Genomic DNA, 20,605 nt, shown 5'->3' with positions numbered 1-20,605 from the left:
GGAGGTACAGGCAGACTTCTCCCGGCTCAGACAGCAGCAGCAGCCCTCTGCTTCTCTCTGATGGGAGAAGCCAGTGCTGTTGAGCTTCAAGAACTGACTGTCAGAGTAGTTTCTCATCTCCATTTAGATTAGATACAGCTATGCAGGATCACTGATTAGAGACAGCTGGAGAGAATCCAAGCAAGAGAGCATTTCTTCATTACCTCCATACAAGACTAGTAATTGCCCCATAAAGCAACTGCTCTTGGCTTGGCTAGAGAGGAGTCCCTGTACAGAAAGTGTGGTTGTGCTGTTGAACTCCTTGACACAGGAGGCTGTGAAACCCAGGCTTTTGGGCTCAAAGAGACTGGACTAGAGACTTCTACTGAGGCTTACTAAGGGAAAAAAACCACGTCCATTTCAAGAAGCCCTGAGCTACAAGATAAGAAAGTGTCAGATGGGCTTACCCAAACCTTAGTCTGCCTTCACCATCTGCTTTTAGCTGTGGCCTAGGCAGGACACTGCACCAGCACAGCAACTCTCAAGTTATCTTCTTGCAAGAAGCCTGGCACAGCAGGACCCCTACCAAGCACAGACACAGGGCAGCAACATCCTCCACTACAGCAGAGGGTCCTGCCCTGAGTGTTGGTGTTTAATATAGCAGCCCTCAGCCACCACCACTGCACTTCTCTTCCTAAACAGTCCCAGGACAGCCTTAGCCACCCCCAACGCCAAGGACAGAACAGGGATGCTGAACCAGTCTCCACAAGGAGAGACCTTCATCCCCTGTTCCAGGTCTGCCCCAGCCCCACAGCAGCACCAGATGGGCACCTAGCTCAGTCATGTATTGAATACCACCAGCAATGCCTTCAAAATATCTTCACACAGAAGGATAAACAGGTCTGAAGGCATTTCAGCAGAGTAGCCCTCCCTAGGTCAGGAAGAGGGGGGACACCAACATTTGCAAAGCCAACCCAGCACTGGACATGCCCAAGCACAAGCTCTGCGCCTTTAGGAACCCCTTGTCCAGGGCTCACACGCTCCCCCATACCCCACAACCAGTTTTACACCCACGGAAGCACACAGCCAGGGGCAAAACATCTCACTGGGAAAAAAAAGCCATCGCCAGCCTCACCCTCCTGCAGAGCCAGGCAGGACCAGCCCTGACTATCAGAGAGCAGACCCACAGCTACTCACCATTGCTCCAAACCTCCAGGACCCCTTACCACACTTAGAACCACCTCCCTGAGAGCACACCCTATCTGCCTCCCTCTTGGGCTTTTTATAGAAGGTAGAGCTGGGCTCTCTGCTAGAGGGGTCCCGCCTGTCCCCTCCTTGTGCAGCCACCTGCTGGCAAAGGGTTCAGGTGTTTCTGCTCCAGGAGGGATAGCCATGTGGGGTAATCAAGGTTCTTTGAAGGATTTGCACCTGCAAACCCATAGAGTTTGGAGTTTCTTTGGCTTTTAAATATTCATTCAGAATTGCTTTCCCTACGATGTCTAAGAGCACTTTCTGTGAAATCAGAAAAGGAGCTTTGAATGGTTATTTTTGGGGGGTGGGGGAGCATGTGGAATTATTTATTTATATATTTAAAGAATTATGCTAATTTTTAAAACTTTCATTGCCATCCTCAGGGCTGGAAATGTGTTTTCTGTGTTCCATTGCCCTTTTCCAAATGCAAACAGCACGTCTGTTGAATCTCTTGGGGATGGACAGGAGTTGCAGAATGGGGCTCCTGCCCTGGGGTGATGTCATGGGGCTGGGATTGGTTCTCCAGCATGGTGCCCCATGAGGAAGCCAGGCTCTCCCAGCTCCAGGGCAGTGTTGGCCCATCGAACGCAATCCAGCTACCCTGGCTGTGCCTGAACTTTGCAGCATCCCCCTTTCCTGGCCCCAGGCCGTTGACAGTGCAGAGAGTGGAGCTCTCCCCAGCCTGTCCCATGGAGATGGGCCTCACTGCCAGAGGGGAATGTAGGACCTGTGTGGTCCTGGAACACTGGTGGAGATGGGACTTTTCTGTTCCTCAGTGTCCCTTCTCTAAGATAGGGATAAGAGCTGTTAGGTGGCAAAAATTCATCAGAGATGCTGAGGCTGTTCTGTGATGTGGGGCTGATGGATGTCTGGGGGGACTTGGGACAGACAAGGAGAGAGGTGACAGTATATGGCATAATGCCAGGACTGAGGGGCACCAATGTGACCACCACTTTGCAAATGGACAATGGTTTTATTCTCCGTGCAGCATATAAAAAAGCAAAACCTCACGGACATGGGATGTCTCAGAGGCCAGAAACACAAGTTGTAAAATCTGATTTAGACTTAAGACATGGGGATGGGCTTTATGGGACCTACTAAGTCTCATGGTCTGGTGCCCTGGATATGGGTGGTTTACCCTCTGCCCTACCACCTCTCTTGGGTTCAGTGGGAAAGTTGGGGTCTTCTAAGAAGAGGAACAGAAAATGGGACTGCCCCAGGGCACAACTCACAGAAAATGGTCAGGAAGGCAACAGTCCAGAGTCACAGCAAAAGCACGTGAGAGGGACATAGAGCAGAGCAAATCACCCATCCAGCAGCCAGTGGGTCTGCGGCTGAAACTGGGGGCAGTTTCTTATCCTTCTTCAAATAATTGGGTTGCTTTTGCATCTTTATGTGCTCCTATTCATATCACAAATCGTGTTGACAGAGTTCCATGCAGAGCTCCTGGGTGGCCGGGGCTAGCCCTGTTCCTGGAAGAGTTGGTTACAGCTGGCCCAGCTCAGAGCAGGACCGGACATCCCAGGAGCGGGACAAAACATTCCAAGAATGGGACAGGACATCCCAGAAGCAGGCTTTGATGCCACCAGGGATGGCTCCCTCTAGGTGTATCTGCAGCCTGAAGTGCATCTCACCACCCTGCTTAGGGATCATCTCCTGATATAACTCTGCCATGTTCCCTTGCTCTCTGTCCCGAGGTGCATGGGCAAACTCTGCCTGTGGTTGCTGCTGGAAATCATCTTGTTTTTTTTAGCCAAGACCCCATGGATGTGAGTGTGGATACCTCCTTGCACAGTGGGAGTGCATTTTTGGCCAGATGCTTGATGCCCATTGAGTTACACTGCCTGAATCCCTTCCTCAGCCAGATGGGCATGGGACCTCCTTGATCCCAGGATGAGGTTCAGGATCTGCTGTCCTTGGGGGCTGTCTAAATCACTGCAGCATCTCTGGTTTGCTCTGGTGTGGGTGAAAGAAGCCTCTGAGCATTATCATGTGGAGGAGGAGAAGGAGGACGAGGGCATTCCTGGAGGTCTGGGAAGAGCTGGCTGCCTGGGGTAAGGATTATGAAGAGACTGGAGGGGACCTGGCAATGGAGGCAGGCAGGTATGTTGTGAGTGTGCAGCAACTGTGCACCCATGCCTGAGCAAACCTCTCTTTTTGAGTGCAATACCAAGACTTCCTGCATGAAACGGCAGGAAAGACCAAATCCTCACCTGGCTTTTACAAAACTGCACATATCACCCCAATCAACAATGATGTCTTTTCCAAGCACAGCAGCCTTGGCTCTACATGTTCCCAGGCACAGATGGGTGCTGATGGAGATTTCAGTGCTCCTATTTCTATCCAGCTTCCTCAGGAAATCTGGCTCCTCCAACATCTGCATGTGTTTCAGCCCCTCCAAGCAACCCCTGGTCTCGCTTGGCAGAGGTTGAGAAGGAGGATTAATTTTGGGAGGGTTCGTCCAAGCCAGTGCCGGGTGTGTGTGAGACTCCCTGGCGGGGATGCAGCTGGGGATGGAGGATCTCTGCTTTCCCCATCACTCACTATCAGCTGGTATCTGCTGTCCCTGTCTCAGCTTTGCACGTGCAAGCACAGCCTGGTGCCAGCAAACACCTTGGCTCATCTGCTTCCGTGGTGTCACTTCAATGTTAATTGCCTTCATTAAAGGGGATCAGAAGCTCACTGAGCTCACTCAGCGTGAGCCCCAGGCATGTGATGTTTTGATTTCCAGGCACCAGTGGGGCTGAGATATTCCCATTGTCTAACCTGGTGCTGGAAAAGGACCTCAAAACCAGGGATGGTGCAGATCCCCATGGCAGCTGGTGGGGGACAAAAGCCTGTTCCCAGCCTGGACCAGTGCTTTACTGGAGCTCACCGGGGAGCACAGGGGAAAGTCTTTTCAACTTTCTGCTCAGAGCAATGATTTCTCCCTCGGCTCTGAGCAAATCCCTGTTGCTCCTTGCTGCCCAAGGTTACTCTAGACATCTCTGCACCAGAAAAGGCTGAACTCTGACAACCTGGGGCACCTCTGGACGACCCCACAAAGGAACGAGAGTATGTCCAGCTGGGTGCCCAGACAGGTCTGACTTTGCTGTACCCTGCTTTGCCTGACCAGATGTGAGTGGGCGTGTGTGCCTCAGTTTCCCTGGGTGTAAAATGGGGACAATGCCTATGTCCTGCTGAACGAGAGCTCAACATACCAGTGGGGGATAGATGTGTAGGGTGTTGGGCTATAAAAATGTATAAAGCTATATACATAAAGTGTACTTAAAGGTCAATATAGTGCAAGGCTACAGCGGATTGCAACAAGGAAAGACCTCGCCTGTACACCCTTGGAGCTGAGGCAGGAGGAGGCCATTGCACAGAGATGCTGTGGGCATGTTGGTGGGTCGTCTGCTGGAGATGTGTGCTATGAGAGGAAGATGCTGAAGGGCCTGGTGTACTCCTTTTTTTTTGTTTTTGCTTTTGGGGGTTGGGTCCTGAGTCCCTGGTCTGTGGATCGTCTAGGATCCTTGACCACCTGAGCATGGGCTTGCTGGGGCTGAATTCAGCTGTGTTGCCTCCTCTGGGTGCTTGGTGGGGCGGCGAGGAGATGCCTCCACCTACATCTCCTCAGATGGAGCTGGTGAGTCCATCTGCCAACCCTTCAACTGGAGATCTATCCCCTCTTAATGTCCCCCCGGAGTGCTCTGGCCATGCCCTAGATGGAGCTGGTGGGAGCTGCTTTGTTGCTTTTGATAAACATCTTCTGGGAAAGAAAGGCCAAATTCTCTCCATCTCCCATGCCTGCTACATGCAGAGATGGAGGTCAGAAGATGAAGTTTCATCTTGGAGCGGGGCTGGGAGGTGAAGAGAATGGCAGATTTAGAGGAAGGGATAAATAGTCTAAGGTGAAGGGGTGGGAGCTTGGTGAGCTGGGCTTCAGCGGAAGGTGGAAAAGAACAGGGTGAATGTTTGTGTTGTTGAATGTTGAAGTCTGCGCATAGGGAGCTGAAGCTCTACCAACTGAAAAACCGGTACAGAGGTCTACCAGGAAAGGCAGAGTGGTGGGAAAGGTGGGCAGGGATAGACTGGGCAACATGGACAGACCCCATGAGGTGGATCTGGAGCAGCCAGGGAGGCACCTGCAGCTCTTGGGGTCCAGACTCACCTGAGGCCGTGGGGTGGCCCTGACCAGTGCCAAGTGATGGACTTGGGAACACTGTGAAGGGCCATGTGGATTGGAAGGTTGATGCTGTCCCAGCTGCAACTGCTGAAGGTGCTGGTGGGGAAAGGAGTGGTTGTAAAACAACCTTAAAACCTAGAGAGTCCCCAGAAGGGGAAACTGGGAAATTCCTCTGAGGTCCCCTGCCCATTCTTGCTTTTCCTTTCCAATGCAGTAATGATTGTGTGTAGGGACAACTTGTGTATGGAGAATTTGGGAGGGAGTAGGGTCTGGATGGTGGTGGAGACAGGGCCGTGAAGTTGAGCTGGAGGGAGGTTTTGGAAACCCAGTGGGCCCAGACAGGCCTGATCGAGCACCCAGTGGAGGCGATGGGATAACAAAGCATTGGAAACTCAAGAGATTGTAGCTTTAATTAGAGACCTTCCTGAGGCAATGCGTCCCTTTGCCCTGCTGCAGACCACAAGCCTCTTCCCCGCGCGTGGAAATGTCCAGGAGGAGGGATGGAGGAGATCGGGAAGGAGAGAAGGAGGAAGAAGAGGTATGAAAGTTAGGTAGCTCTATGGGTCAAAAATATACAACACTGATATCGTACACGGCCATCAGTCCTGTCTGGCCAGCAAGCTGGGGCCAGGTGGTGGCCCCTTGCAGCCAGCCCAGCTCTGAGTCCCCCCTGCCCTGTGGGGGGTCACTTCCGCCACCCGATTTGGGCCATGAGGTGAGCATTGGCGGCGGCCTTTGCCCGCAGGTTCTTGGCTTTGGCGATGTTGAAGAGAACGTTCATGATGTTGGTGGGGACGTCGAGGGAGAGGGTGACCTTGGTGCGGCGGTCGCTCTTGGCCCGGTTTTGGTACGTCTTCCCCTTTACCTGTGCCTGGGAGACATATTTGTAATGGCCTTCACCTGGGAACGTCCTTTTCCCCATCTCTTCATCCACCGCATCCTCCCCCACCTCCTCATCTGACACCTCCTCTGGCGATGGCAAGTCGAAACTGCGCTTGTCCAAGATGGTGTTTTCTTCTGGGCGGCTCTTCTGGGCTTCAGCAAGGGCCGCATTAAGGCAGCTGAAGATAGAGGCGGCGCTGTAGAGGTGGAGAGCTTGGCCAGTCTCGGCAGCACAGAGGAGGGCAAGGAGGAGCAGCAGCCTGGTGTGGGCCATTGTGGTGGCCTGCCCAATGGAGAGAGTGAGGGGAGGGCAGAGATGGGCATGAGCATCCTGCCGGGCCCAGGATAGAGCACCATTGTCTCCCCATCCTCCCACATCCCATAGACCTGGGTCCCTCTCCCAGATTCTGCACTCTTGGTTTCACCTCCCAGGTCTCCCCCATCCCCTCTAATGGTTAGGACAGGTGGGTGGGAATCAGTTGTCCTGGGGCCTCCTCCTCCAAGGTGCAATCCCCCAGCCCTTGGTTTTGGGGTGCTGGGTGGGAGGTGGAATGTCCAAAATGCTTTGCAAAGCTGCAGTCTCCATGAAGGAAAGGATTTGGCCATCCATTTGCTGAAGCACCAGTGCCTGCTGCAGGAGAGATGGTTTCTACTGTGGGTACCTCCTTGCCTGGAGGAATCTCATTGCAGCCTCCCTGCAGCCCTCTCTACCTTGCTAACTCCTCCATGGAGTAACTGTGGGTACCACCAGGTGCTGTAAAGGTGGGTTTTCCTTTCAGCTCCTCTCTGGTCAGTCTGAAGCCACCAGAGATGTTTCTGTGCTCTTTGAAACCAGAACTTGCCCTTCCACCTGTTCACAAAACTCTTTCTGAAAAGGGCATGAAGAGTGGGGGACAGTCAGCCCCAGTGCTGGAGGTGTGATCTGCCACCAGTCCACTGTGATGGCCCCATGTCCCTTCTCCAGCCCTGACCCTGGGTGCTCCAGGGCTGCCTGTTACCCCATGGCTCCATGCCCAGGACCCCCCTCCACCCTGCGTTCAGGATGGGCTGCCCCATCTGATGGCCCATCTAGGGTGCAGTCCCCCTGTGGACAGCCCTGCCTGGGGACCTGGGGCCACCTCCAAAATAACATCATAGCAGCGTCACTCCCTGCTTGAAAGACAGTCATTTCTGGGCCTTGAGGGGGACTGAAAACCTTGGGATAACCCTCCTGCTCCACAAAACCTCCCCATCTCTGAGTCCTGTCTCTCCCAGTAGCGACCCATTGCCCTGTATACCCACCCGACCATTCAAAAAGACCACCGAAAAGGCCACAGGGGATCTCATGGTGAGGGTCTTTGCCCCTGTCGAGGTCAGAAAAGTGTCCCTGGGGCCAGCCCTGAGGGCACATGGCCCCTCCAAGCGCCTGGAGGTGTGCTGGCATTCCCGATCTTCAGACCCCACCTTGTGGCAAGGGCACCGCATGGCAAGCCCTGGCCAGGGGACAGTCCCCGGGGGTGCAGGGCCCTGCCTGGGGCTGGGGTTTCATCACTGATTTGGGGTCACGAACTGCTAATTTATTTCCCATGGGGACAGGAGTGTGGAGGTGTCAGGGAGGCTGGGGAAGCCCGTGGGAAGTTCTTTCAGAGCAGGATGGCTCCCTTGGGTCTCCATGGATGTCTGTGTCTTTGGGGATGGAGTATGTGCATCTTCTGGGTATGGAGGCTGTGCACCACTGCATAAGGGGCTGCTGGGTGGGGGAGATGTCCTCAGACCCATCAAAATCAAGTCAAATCACTTGCCCTAGGAGTTGTCACCCTGGACCTGCTCTTCTTCCCCCTGAGCCGCGGTCCCTGAAACTGCTGTCACTTTAACTGTCCATCACCGTCCTGTGGAGGGGGAGACTGGGACAGGTTTATCCCCTTAACCCTGCCCTTTGCAGTCCCTCAGAGGGGGAGAATGGGGCAGGTCGTACAGGCAGGATTTGAAGGACCTGTTTAATTTCCACTCCTTTGCCTCGCATGCCCCTGCACAAAACCCCACAGAGACACACACACACACACCCCCCCCCAGGCAACAGCCACCCCCTTAACTCTGCCCTGTGTCCAGAAGAGAGACAGAGGACATGCAGCAGCCATGGCACGACCCAGGCAGCACGGGGGAGGAAACCTTTCCCCAGGCACACAGCCCCCATGCAAGAGCAATTCAGGGCCCAAACCTCTCCTTCCTTCAGCCCCAGTTCAGACATGTAAACACTGGGACTTAGTTTTTTGCTTGCAAAAGCTTAACAGGATGAAGATCTTTCTCCTACCCCAAAACCTCCCCCTTTGCAGCTGCGTTTCAGCCTCAGAAGGAACAGTCCCCCTCACAAAAAAAAAAAAAAAAAAAGAAAATCCTGGCAGCCCCTGCTAGCAGGGTGGGTGGCATGAATTTAGAGGCTGCTAAATTTCTCACCCTTGTCTACAACCCCTGCTCTCCCTGGGACCCTGGTCCTGAGCTGCTGGGTGGAGAGGCAGAATATCTTCAAAAGGCCTTGCAGAGCCCTCAGGATCATGACCCTCCCCAAGAGCAGTGGGCCATACCTAACATTTTCACTGAGGTAATTTCATAGCAGCGAGTTGAGCACAGAGGAGGCTTCAGCCCAACAGTAGATGGGAGGACCCATCTACTGTCTATTCATGCTCCCAGCACCCTGGTTTTTTAGGCTAACTGCAGCTAACAATGAGCTCTGGGCTCTTTCCACCTCCCAATTATAGGAGGCAGCAACACATCTCCATCCTTCTAACCATCCCTGGCTGTACCTGCCAGTGCATCACTTTGGGAACATCTCCAGAATCACATCCCCATTAGGACAGAGGGCAGCTGTAGCTACAGGGTATGGAGGAGGTCTGGGGCAGAGGGAGACTGACTTCACTTTGAGACAGAACCCAGCATTAAAATGAGGAGTGGGTATACAACAAACAAATGTGGTGTATAACTCCATGCAGCATGGAGCCAGCCATTCTCCTACCCCACAGGCTTATGAACACTCCTTCTCTATATCTTATCAGAGGCTTTTCATGGCTTTTCCTCCTGAGCCACTCCATCACATTGGCCTGGCACACCTCCTCAGGGCAAACTCCAACCCCAGGTGCACAGGACTGAGCTCATGCTTGCACCAACCCCTGAGCAAGACCCCAGTCTACAGCTACAGCACTGCTCCACCAGCCAGTACTTGCTCGGGCAACAAACAGGCTTTACCAAAGATGGTGAGGTAAAGCCCCACCAGAAAAGTACTTTTTGCCCAGGTGCCACTCCCTGTAATGGCACTGGTCAAACTGGGGGTTCCCTGTTCTCCCAGACATGCTTCCTCCGAGCTGCTCTTGGTGGCAAGAAGAACAGCATCCAGCTCCAGACAGACAAGTCCCTGCAGGATATAAGACACTTGCCTCACAGCAATAATTATTGTTGATGATCCTTACAGATGACCTGCCCAGAGCACACTCTTATCAGCATTTGCTGTTCTCCCCAGGACAACATCCACACAGAAGGGACCACCCCACAGAATAAATCTTCATTAAGTCCAAAGAACTCAGAGAAAGAAAATCTTTATTCAAATAAAAAAAAAAAAAAGACAGTTGCATAGAAGTATACAGGTGCATTTCTAATTAAAAGGTGCTTTTACAGTAAAAGCTAGAGCAAGAGTTTGCCATTTTAGCCAAAGCAGGCAGCTTGCAACATTCCCCTGGATTAGAAATCCAGATCCTCTGCCTAGGCAGGATGCGTCCCCAGCACTAAGTCAGGCACCTATTCAGCTTCACTCATCAATAAACAGCAGTGTGATAAAGCTCAAGACACCCATGCTACAGAAGTGCACTATGAGAGCATAAACTATGCAAGCAGAAAAGGTATAATACGTCAAACAGTAGCATTGCTGTTCAGGACAACCCTTTAGCACCTCCAGGCACTCAGAACCAATTTAGCCTTATGACAGAGGACTGACTTCATTAAGAACAGACTGCAGTTCATTAATACTCATCCTCATCAGCCTCATCTTCTCCATCTGCAGAGTCCCTGCCAACCTCCTCATAATCCTTCTCCAGGGCAGCCAGGTCCTCTCTGGCCTCTGAAAACTCCCCCTCCTCCATGCCCTCCCCCACATACCAGTGCACAAAGGCTCGCTTGGCATACATCAGGTCAAACTTGTGGTCCAGACGGGCCCATGCCTCCGCAATGGCCGTGGTGTTGCTCAGCATGCACACAGCCCGCTGCACCTTGGCCAGGTCTCCCCCAGGCACCACCGTGGGAGGCTGGTAGTTGATACCCACCTTGAAGCCTGTGGGGCACCAGTCCACAAACTGGATCGACCGGCGTGTTTTAATGGCTGCAATGGCTGCATTCACATCCTTGGGCACCACGTCACCTCGGTACAGCAGGCAGCATGCCATGTACTTGCCACGGCGTGGGTCACACTTCACCATCTGGTTGGAGAACTCAAAGCAAGCATTGGTGATCTCCGGCACAGACAGCTGCTCATGGTAGGCTTTCTCCGCAGAGATGATGGGTGCATAGGTTGTGAGCGGGAAGTGTATCCGTGGGTAGGGCACCAGGTTGGTCTGAAACTCAGTCAGGTCAACATTCAGAGCACCATTGAATCTCAAGGAGGCAGTGACTGACGAGACTATCTGCCCAATCAGCCTGTTGAGGTTGGTGTAGGTGGGACGCTCAATGTCCAGGTTGCGGTTGCAGATGTCATAGATGGCTTCGTTGTCCACCATGAAGGAGCAGTCCGAGTGCTCCAGGGTAGTGTGGGTGGTGAGGATAGAGTTGTAGGGCTCCACCACTGCTGTGGAGACCTGTGGGGCTGGGTACACAGAGAACTCCAGCTTGGACTTCTTGCTGTACTCCACAGAGAGCCGTTCCATGAGAAGGGAGGTGAACCCAGAGCCTGTGCCTCCCCCAAAGCTATGGGAGACCAGGAATCCTTGGAGGCCACTGCACTGCTCAGTCTGGAGCACCAGGGAAAGAACCAGAAGGACCGAGTTAATGGAGTTATTGTGGTGTCCTTGGATTTAAGCTAAAGTTCTGTGTTTAACCATCAAGATCAAGTCTTTGGGCGTTTGTGGGTTTTGGGTTTTTTTGGGTTTTTTTGGTTTTGGTTTTTTTTTTTTTTTTTTTTTTACTGCTTACACACAACCCTCTCACTTCTAGAAGGTGGGATCTGTTAGACACAGCAAATTAAGCTGCTTTTACATTATCTTCTACTTTTGGAGGAAAGGAGGCCTGGCCTGAGGGAGTGACATATTAGGTCAGAGAGACTCACAATACTAACAGTCAAGAAGATTAGGAGAAGTCTGAAAGTCACTACAAGTTTCCACTTAAATCAAGTGTTATCACAGCACTTCTGAGGTCTGTGTGGGTGAAACCTTATGCTCCAGACACTATCACACTAGGGAAGAGAGGTCTAAGGGGAGCCACTATCCAGAAGCTGAGATGTGACATTGTTTGGGATAAGATTTTGGATCAGGATTGACACAGCAAACCCTACACACATTAGGGGAAAGCCCTCTTGCCTGGACAGTCAAGTCGCAGCTGCTTCTTTTCCTGCTTAAGCTGGGGGCATCTTGAGTCCCTGGTTTTCCCCTTAAGTCCCAAGCAGCAAGGCCTACACCCACAGGCATCCCATTGTGTTGCTCCAGGTCACAGTGGCATTTTCAAGCCAACCAAGATATGCTTGGTTTAGTCTCACCACTGCCTCCCTCTCTCCACTCCAGCCACCCAGCCCATTGCATCTCTTGACAGCCAGGGCAAAAGCAACCAGAGCGCTATGCAGACGACCCTCCACAAGGTTTTTACCATTTTACGAGCTCTGTCAACAACAGAGTCAATGATCTCCTTCCCAACGGTGTAGCGGCCCCGAGCATAGTTGTTGGCAGCATCTTCTTTGCCACTGATGAGCTGCTCTGGGTGGAAGAGCGTGCGGTAGATCCCAGTCCTGATCTCATCTGGAGGGGATTGAGATCTCATGAGTGTCACTAGCATAAGATCTGCTGTCTACCAAGTTACTTGCACTAATTTAGATGCAGTTTTACATGGTGAGGCTGCTAGCTTCCAAGAGTTTAGGTGGCCAACACCACACTTCAGGTACAGAGAAGTTATTGCCCCCACCGCCAAGAGTTTTGGAGACCTTCCATGACTTACCAATGACAGTAGACTCTAGGTCAACAAATATTGCCCTGGGTACATACTTCCCTGATCCTGTCTCACTGAAGAAGGTCCCAAAGGAAGAGTCTGCTTGCCCTGGGAATTCACTGGGGAAGAATCCATCTGGCTCAATCCCGTGCTCCAGGCAATATAATTCCCAACAGGAATTGCCCATCTGGACACCAGCCTGGCCAATATGGATAGAAATACACTCCCTCTGCACAGGAATGGGAGAGAAGAGAAGAGAAAGTTAGGAGTGTACACTGAGGAATTAGACTAAAGCGGGCACTTCTGAATGTCTTTATAGAGCATGTGGCTAACAACCTATGGACAAGAGGAACATTAACCCAGCTTGGTGGCAGCCAGGACACTTTCTCTGTAGCAGGCACCCGAGAGCTGCCGAACAACCCACAAATAAGCATTAGCACTTCAGAGAGATGCTGCAATCTCCCAGCAAGGCAGATGCAGAGAGCAGGGTGTTGTGGCAGGTCCCTCCGCATCCCAACACTCATATTGCTCAAGAGCCCTGTTACAAGAAGCAGGCCACCACGCCCAGCTGCTGAATCTACAGTACATGGTGGCTATCAGGTCCAACTGCTCATGGTTTCTTCTCTTTGCTTTGCTGATCCTGCCTTGGGGCAGGAGACAGGGCACAGACAGCCTTCCCAGGTACTGTATCTGGTGCTCTCAGCTGCAGAGGAGGGAATGATTCAGCCCAGCCAGCCTTAGGCAGCAGTGGGAACACTCCCACCATGCTCCTCCCAGGGAGGTACAGGCAGACTTCTCCCGGCTCAGACAGCAGCAGCAGCCCTCTGCTTCTCTCTGATGGGAGAAGCCAGTGCTGTTGAGCTTCAAGAACTGACTGTCAGAGTAGTTTCTCATCTCCATTTAGATTAGATACAGCTATGCAGGATCACTGATTAGAGACAGCTGGAGAGAATCCAAGCAAGAGAGCATTTCTTCATTACCTCCATACAAGACTAGTAATTGCCCCATAAAGCAACTGCTCTTGGCTTGGCTAGAGAGGAGTCCCTGTACAGAAAGTGTGGTTGTGCTGTTGAACTCCTTGACACAGGAGGCTGTGAAACCCAGGCTTTTGGGCTCAAAGAGACTGGACTAGAGACTTCTACTGAGGCTTACTAAGGGAAAAAAACCACGTCCATTTCAAGAAGCCCTGAGCTACAAGATAAGAAAGTGTCAGATGGGCTTACCCAAACCTTAGTCTGCCTTCACCATCTGCTTTTAGCTGTGGCCTAGGCAGGACACTGCACCAGCACAGCAACTCTCAAGTTATCTTCTTGCAAGAAGCCTGGCACAGCAGGACCCCTACCAAGCACAGACACAGGGCAGCAACATCCTCCACTACAGCAGAGGGTCCTGCCCTGAGTGTTGGTGTTTAATATAGCAGCCCTCAGCCACCACCACTGCACTTCTCTTCCTAAACAGTCCCAGGACAGCCTTAGCCACCCCCAACGCCAAGGACAGAACAGGGATGCTGAACCAGTCTCCACAAGGAGAGACCTTCATCCCCTGTTCCAGGTCTGCCCCAGCCCCACAGCAGCACCAGATGGGCACCTAGCTCAGTCATGTATTGAATACCACCAGCAATGCCTTCAAAATATCTTCACACAGAAGGATAAACAGGTCTGAAGGCATTTCAGCAGAGTAGCCCTCCCTAGGTCAGGAAGAGGGGGACACCAACATTTGCAAAGCCAACCCAGCACTGGACATGCCCAAGCACAAGCTCTGCGCCTTTAGGAACCCCTTGTCCAGGGCTCACACGCTCCCCCATACCCCACAACCAGTTTTACACCCACGGAAGCACACAGCCAGGGGCAAAACATCTCACTGGGAAAAAAAAGCCATCGCCAGCCTCACCCTCCTGCAGAGCCAGGCAGGACCAGCCCTGACTATCAGAGAGCAGACCCACAGCTACTCACCATTGCTCCAAACCTCCAGGACCCCTTACCACACTTAGAACCACCTCCCTGAGAGCACACCCTATCTGCCTCCCTCTTGGGCTTTTTATAGAAGGTAGAGCTGGGCTCTCTGCTAGAGGGGTCCCTCCTGTCCCCTCCTTGTGCAGCCACCTGCTGGCAAAGGGTTCAGGTGTTTCTGCTCCAGGAGGGATAGCCATGTGGGGTAATCAAGGTTCTTTGAAGGATTTGCACCTGCAAACCCATAGAGTTTGGAGTTTCTTTGGCTTTTAAATATTCATTCAGAATTGCTTTCCCTACGATGTCTAAGAGCACTTTCTGTGAAATCAGAAAAGGAGCTTTGAATGGTTATTTTTGGGGGGTGGGGGAGCATGTGGAATTATTTATTTATATATTTAAAGAATTATGCTAATTTTTAAAACTTTCATTGCCATCCTCAGGGCTGGAAATGTGTTTTCTGTGTTCCATTGCCCTTTTCCAAATGCAAACAGCACGTCTGTTGAATCTCTTGGGGATGGACAGGAGTTGCAGAATGGGGCTCCTGCCCTGGGGTGATGTCATGGGGCTGGGATTGGTTCTCCAGCATGGTGCCCCATGAGGAAGCCGGGCTCTCCCAGCTCCAGGGCAGTGTTGGCCCATCGAACGCAATCCAGCTGCCCTGGCTGTGCCTGAACTTTGCAGCATCCCCCTTTCCTGGCCCCAGGCCGTTGACAGTGCAGAGAGTGGAGCTCTCCCCAGCCTGTCCCATGGGCCACTGCCAGAGGGGAATGTAGGACCTGTGTGGTCCTGGAACACTGGTGGAGATGGGACTTTTCTGTTCCTCAGTGTCCCTTCTCTAAGATAGGGATAAGAGCTGTTAGGTGGCAAAAATTCATCAGAGATGCTGAGGCTGTTCTGTGATGTGGGGCTGATGGATGTCTGGGGGGACTTGGGACAGACAAGGAGAGAGGTGACAGTATATGGCATAGTGCCAGGACTGAGGGGCACCAATGTGACCACCACTTTGCAAATGGACAATGGTTTTATTCTCCGTGCAGCATATAAAAAAGCAAAACCTCACGGACATGGGATGTCTCAGAGGCCAGAAACACAAGTTGTAAAATCTGATTTAGACTTAAGACATGGGGATGGGCTTTATGGGACCTACTAAGTCTCATGGTCTGGTGCCCTGGATATGGGTGGTTTACCCTCTGCCCTACCACCTCTCTTGGGTTCAGTGGGAAAGTTGGGGTCTTCTAAGAAGAGGAACAGAAAATGGGACTGCCCCAGGGCACAACTCACAGAAAATGGTCAGGAAGGCAACAGTCCAGAGTCACAGCAAAAGCACGTGAGAGGGACATAGAGCAGAGCAAATCACCCATCCAGCAGCCAGTGGGTCTGCGGCTGAAACTGGGGGCAGTTTCTTATCCTTCTTCAAATAATTGGGTTGCTTTTGCATCTTTATGTGCTCCTATTCATATCACAAATCGTGTTGACAGAGTTCCATGCAGAGCTCCTGGGTGGCCGGGGCTAGCCCTGTTCCTGGAAGAGTTGGTTACAGCTGGCCCAGCTCAGAGCAGGACCGGACATCCCAGGAGCGGGACAAAACATTCCAAGAATGGGACAGGACATCCCAGAAGCAGGCTTTGATGCCACCAGGGATGGCTCCCTCTAGGTGTATCTGCAGCCTGAAGTGCATCTCACCACCCTGCTTAGGGATCATCTCCTGATATAACTCTGCCATGTTCCCTTGCTCTCTGTCCCGAGGTGCATGGGCAAACTCTGCCTGTGGTTGCTGCTGGAAATCATCTTGTTTTTTTTAGCCAAGACCCCATGGATGTGAGTGTGGATACCTCCTTGCACAGTGGGAGTGCATTTTTGGCCAGATGCTTGATGCCCATTGAGTTACACTGCCTGAATCCCTTCCTCAGCCAGATGGGCATGGGACCTCCTTGATCCCAGGATGAGGTTCAGGATCTGCTGTCCTTGGGGGCTGTCTAAATCACTGCAGCATCTCTGGTTTGCTCTGGTGTGGGTGAAAGAAGCCTCTGAGCATTATCATGTGGAGGAGGAGAAGGAGGACGAGGGCATTCCTGGAGGTCTGGGAAGAGCTGGCTGCCTGGGGTAAGGATTATGAAGAGACTGGAGGGGACCTGGCAATGGAGGCAGGCAGGTATGTTGTGAGTGTGCAGCAACTGTGCACCCATGCCTGAGCAAACCTCTCTTTTTGAGTGCAATACCAAGACTTCCTGCATGAAACGGCAGGAAAGACCAAATCCTCACCTGGCTTTTACAAAACTGCACATATCACCCCAATCAACAATGATGTCTTTTCCAAGCACAGCAGCCTTGGCTCTACATGTTCCCAGGCACAGATGGGTGCTGATGGAGATTTCAGTGCTCCTATTTCTATCCAGCTTCCTCAGGAAATCTGGCTCCTCCAACATCTGCATGTGTTTCAGCCCCTCCAAGCAACCCCTGGTCTCGCTTGGCAGAGGTTGAGAAGGAGGATTAATTTTGGGAGGGTTCGTCCAAGCCAGTGCCGGGTGTGTGTGAGACTCCCTGGCGGGGATGCAGCTGGGGATGGAGGATCTCTGCTTTCCCCATCACTCACTATCAGCTGGTATCTGCTGTCCCTGTCTCAGCTTTGCACGTGCAAGCACAGCCTGGTGCCAGCAAACACCTTGGCTCATCTGCTTCCGTGGTGTCACTTCAATGTTAATTGCCTTCATTAAAGGGGATCAGAAGCTCACTGAGCTCACTCAGCGTGAGCCCCAGGCATGTGATGTTTTGATTTCCAGGCACCAGTGGGGCTGAGATATTCCCATTGTCTAACCTGGTGCTGGAAAAGGACCTCAAAACCAGGGATGGTGCAGATCCCCATGGCAGCTGGTGGGGGACAAAAGCCTGTTCCCAGCCTGGACCAGTGCTTTACTGGAGCTCACCGGGGAGCACAGGGGAAAGTCTTTTCAACTTTCTGCTCAGAGCAATGATTTCTCCCTCGGCTCTGAGCAAATCCCTGTTGCTCCTTGCTGCCCAAGGTTACTCTAGACATCTCTGCACCAGAAAAGGCTGAACTCTGACAACCTGGGGCACCTCTGGACGACCCCACAAAGGAACGAGAGTATGTCCAGCTGGGTGCCCAGACAGGTCTGACTTTGCTGTACCCTGCTTTGCCTGACCAGATGTGAGTGGGCGTGTGTGCCTCAGTTTCCCTGGGTGTAAAATGGGGACAATGCCTATGTCCTGCTGAACGAGAGCTCAACATACCAGTGGGGGATAGATGTGTAGGGTGTTGGGCTATAAAAATGTATAAAGCTATATACATAAAGTGTACTTAAAGGTCAATATAGTGCAAGGCTACAGCGGATTGCAACAAGGAAAGACCTCGCCTGTACACCCTTGGAGCTGAGGCAGGAGGAGGCCATTGCACAGAGATGCTGTGGGCATGTTGGTGGGTCGTCTGCTGGAGATGTGTGCTATGAGAGGAAGATGCTGAAGGGCCTGGTGTACTCCTTTTTTTTTGTTTTTGCTTTTGGGGGTTGGGTCCTGAGTCCCTGGTCTGTGGATCGTCTAGGATCCTTGACCACCTGAGCATGGGCTTGCTGGGGCTGAATTCAGCTGTGTTGCCTCCTCTGGGTGCTTGGTGGGGCGGCGAGGAGATGCCTCCACCTACATCTCCTCAGATGGAGCTGGTGAGTCCATCTGCCAACCCTTCAACTGGAGATCTATCCCCTCTTAATGTCCCCCCGGAGTGCTCTGGCCATGCCCTAGATGGAGCTGGTGGGAGCTGCTTTGTTGCTTTTGATAAACATCTTCTGGGAAAGAAAGGCCAAATTCTCTCCATCTCCCATGCCTGCTACATGCAGAGATGGAGGTCAGAAGATGAAGTTTCATCTTGGAGCGGGGCTGGGAGGTGAAGAGAATGGCAGATTTAGAGGAAGGGATAAATAGTCTAAGGTGAAGGGGTGGGAGCTTGGTGAGCTGGGCTTCAGCGGAAGGTGGAAAAGAACAGGGTGAATGTTTGTGTTGTTGAATGTTGAAGTCTGCGCATAGGGAGCTGAAGCTCTACCAACTGAAAAACCGGTACAGAGGTCTACCAGGAAAGGCAGAGTGGTGGGAAAGGTGGGCAGGGATAGACTGGGCAACATGGACAGACCCCATGAGGTGGATCTGGAGCAGCCAGGGAGGCACCTGCAGCTCTTGGGGTCCAGACTCACCTGAGGCCGTGGGGTGGCCCTGACCAGTGCCAAGTGATGACTTGGGAACACTTGTGAAGGGCCATGTGGATTGGAAGGTTGATGCTGTCCCAGCTGCAACTGCTGAAGGTGCTGGTGGGGAAAGGAGTGGTTGTAAAACAACCTTAAAACCTAGAGAGTCCCCAGAAGGGGAAACTGGGAAATTCCTCTTGAGGTCCCCTGCCCATTCTTGCTTTTCCCTTTCCAATGCAGTAATGATTGTGTGTAGGGACAACTTGTGTATGGAGAATTTGGGAGGGAGTAGGGTCTGGATGGTGGTGGAGACAGGGCCGTGAAGTTGAGCTGGAGGGAGGTTTTGGAAACCCAGTGGGCCCAGACAGGCCTGATCGAGCACCCAGTGGAGGCGATGGGATAACAAAGCATTGGAAACTCAAGAGATTGTAGCTTTAATTAGAGACCTTCCTGAGGCAATGCGTCCCTTTGCCCTGCTGCAGACACAAGCCTCTTCCCCGCGCGTGGAAATGTCCAGGAGGAGGGATGGAGGAGATCGGGAAGGAGAGAAGGAGGAAGAAGAGGTATGAAAGTTAGGTAGCTCTATGGGTCAAAAATATACAACACTGATATCGTACACGGCCATCAGTCCTGTCTGGCCAGCAAGCTGGGGCCAGGTGGTGGCCCCTTGCAGCCAGCCCAGCTCTGAGTCCCCCCTGCCCTGTGGGGGGTCACTTCCGCCACCCGATTTGGGCCATGAGGTGAGCATTGGCGGCGGCCTTTGCCCGCAGGTTCTTGGCTTTGGCGATGTTGAAGAGAACGTTCATGATGTTGGTGGGGACGTCGAGGGAGAGGGTGACCTTGGTGCGGCGGTCGCTCTTGGCCCGGTTTTGGTACGTCTTCCCCTTTACCTGTGCCTGGGAGACATATTTGTAATGGCCTTCACCTGGGAACGTCCTTTTCCCCATCTCTTCATCCACCGCATCCTCCCCCACCTCCTCATCTGACACCTCCTCTGGCGATGGCAAGTCGAAACTGCGCTTGTCCAAGATGGTGTTTTCTTCTGGGCGGCTCTTCTGGGCTTCAGCAAGGGCCGCATTAAGGCAGCTGAAGATAGAGGCGGCGCTGTAGAGGTGGAGAGCTTGGCCAGTCTCGGCAGCACAGAGGAGGGCAAGGAGGAGCAGCAGCCTGGTGTGGGCCATTGTGGTGGCCTGCCCAATGGAGAGAGTGAGGGGAGGGCAGAGATGGGCATGAGCATCCTGCCGGGCCCAGGATAGAGCACCATTGTCTCCCCATCCTCCCACATCCCATAGACCTGGGTCCCTCTCCCAGATTCTGCACTCTTGGTTTCACCTCCCAGGTCTCCCCCATCCCCTCTAATGGTTAGGACAGGTGGGTGGGAATCAGTTGTCCTGGGGCCTCCTCCTCCAAGGTGCAATCCCCCAGCCCTTGGTTTTGGGGTGCTGGGTGGGAGGTGGAATGTCCAAAATGCTTTGCAAAGCTGCAGTCTCCATGAAGGAAAGGATTTGGCCATCCATTTGCTGAAGCACCAGTGCCTGCTGCAGGAGAGATGGTTTCTACTGTGGGTACCTCCTTGCCTGGAGGAATCTCATTGCAGCCTCCCTGCAGCCCTCTCTACCTTGCTAACTCCTCCATGGAGTAACTGTGGGTACCACCAGGTGCTGTAAAGGTGGGTTTTCCTTTCAGCTCCTCTCTGGTCAGTCTGAAGCCACCAGAGATGTTTCTGTGCTCTTTGAAACCAGAACTTGCCCTTCCACCTGTTCACAAAACTCTTTCTGAAAAGGGCATGAAGAGTGGGGGACAGTCAGCCCCAGTGCTGGAGGTGTGATCTGCCACCAGTCCACTGTGATGGCCCCATGTCCCTTCTCCAGCCCTGACCCTGGGTGCTCCAGGGCTGCCTGTTACCCCATGGCTCCATGCCCAGGACCCCCCTCCACCCTGCGTTCAGGATGGGCTGCCCCATCTGATGGCCCATCTAGGGTGCAGTCCCCCTGTGGACAGCCCTGCCTGGGGACCTGGGGCCACCTCCAAAATAACAT

At 52.7% G+C, this 20,605-nt stretch overlaps 3 protein-coding genes across 3 annotated transcripts; all 3 read right to left on the bottom strand.

The window, feature by feature from the left end:
- Nucleotides 1-6,080: 6,080 nt before the first annotated feature.
- Nucleotides 6,081-6,551, bottom strand: LOC129783474 (urocortin-3-like). Its single transcript, XM_055793433.1, has one exon. The coding sequence runs from the start codon at nt 6,549-6,551 to the stop codon at nt 6,081-6,083; it is 471 nt and encodes a 156-aa protein (XP_055649408.1).
- A 3,661-nt stretch (nt 6,552-10,212) lies between these two features.
- Nucleotides 10,213-18,531, bottom strand: LOC129783498 (tubulin alpha-3 chain-like). The gene is made up of 4 exons (XM_055793454.1): nt 18,515-18,531; nt 12,437-12,654; nt 12,092-12,240; nt 10,213-11,244 (listed from the first exon to the last, which is right to left on the bottom strand). The coding sequence occupies exons 1-4, from the start codon at nt 18,517-18,519 to the stop codon at nt 10,264-10,266; spliced, it is 1,353 nt and encodes a 450-aa protein (XP_055649429.1). The 5' UTR covers nt 18,520-18,531; the 3' UTR covers nt 10,213-10,263.
- A 745-nt stretch (nt 18,532-19,276) lies between these two features.
- Nucleotides 19,277-19,747, bottom strand: LOC129783499 (urocortin-3-like). Its single transcript, XM_055793455.1, has one exon. It carries the CDS (start codon nt 19,745-19,747, stop codon nt 19,277-19,279), a length of 471 nt encoding a protein of 156 aa, XP_055649430.1.
- Nucleotides 19,748-20,605: the final 858 nt, after the last annotated feature.

The sequence above is a fragment of the Falco peregrinus genome, unplaced genomic scaffold (genome assembly GCF_023634155.1).
Source record: "Falco peregrinus isolate bFalPer1 unplaced genomic scaffold, bFalPer1.pri scaffold_42, whole genome shotgun sequence".
In the NCBI taxonomy this organism is placed as follows: Eukaryota; Metazoa; Chordata; class Aves; order Falconiformes; family Falconidae; genus Falco; species Falco peregrinus.
The sequence above is the reverse complement of the archived record's forward strand: the minus strand, read 5'-3'. Positions and strand labels throughout refer to the sequence as shown.

Excerpts from the sequence above, each read along its gene's own strand:
- LOC129783474 (XM_055793433.1), bottom strand. The coding sequence starts at position 6,551 with ATGGCCCACACCAGGCTGCTGCTCCTCCTTGCCCTCCTCTGTGCTGCC.
- LOC129783498 (XM_055793454.1), bottom strand. Across the intron at positions 12,241-12,436 it reads CCTAGAGTCTACTGTCATTG|ATGAGATCAGGACTGGGATC; the intron begins GTAAGTCATGGA and ends AATCCCCTCCAG. Across the intron at positions 11,245-12,091 it reads TTGACAGAGCTCGTAAAATG|ACTGAGCAGTGCAGTGGCCT; the intron begins GTAAAAACCTTG and ends CTGGTGCTCCAG.
- LOC129783499 (XM_055793455.1), bottom strand. The coding sequence starts at position 19,747 with ATGGCCCACACCAGGCTGCTGCTCCTCCTTGCCCTCCTCTGTGCTGCC.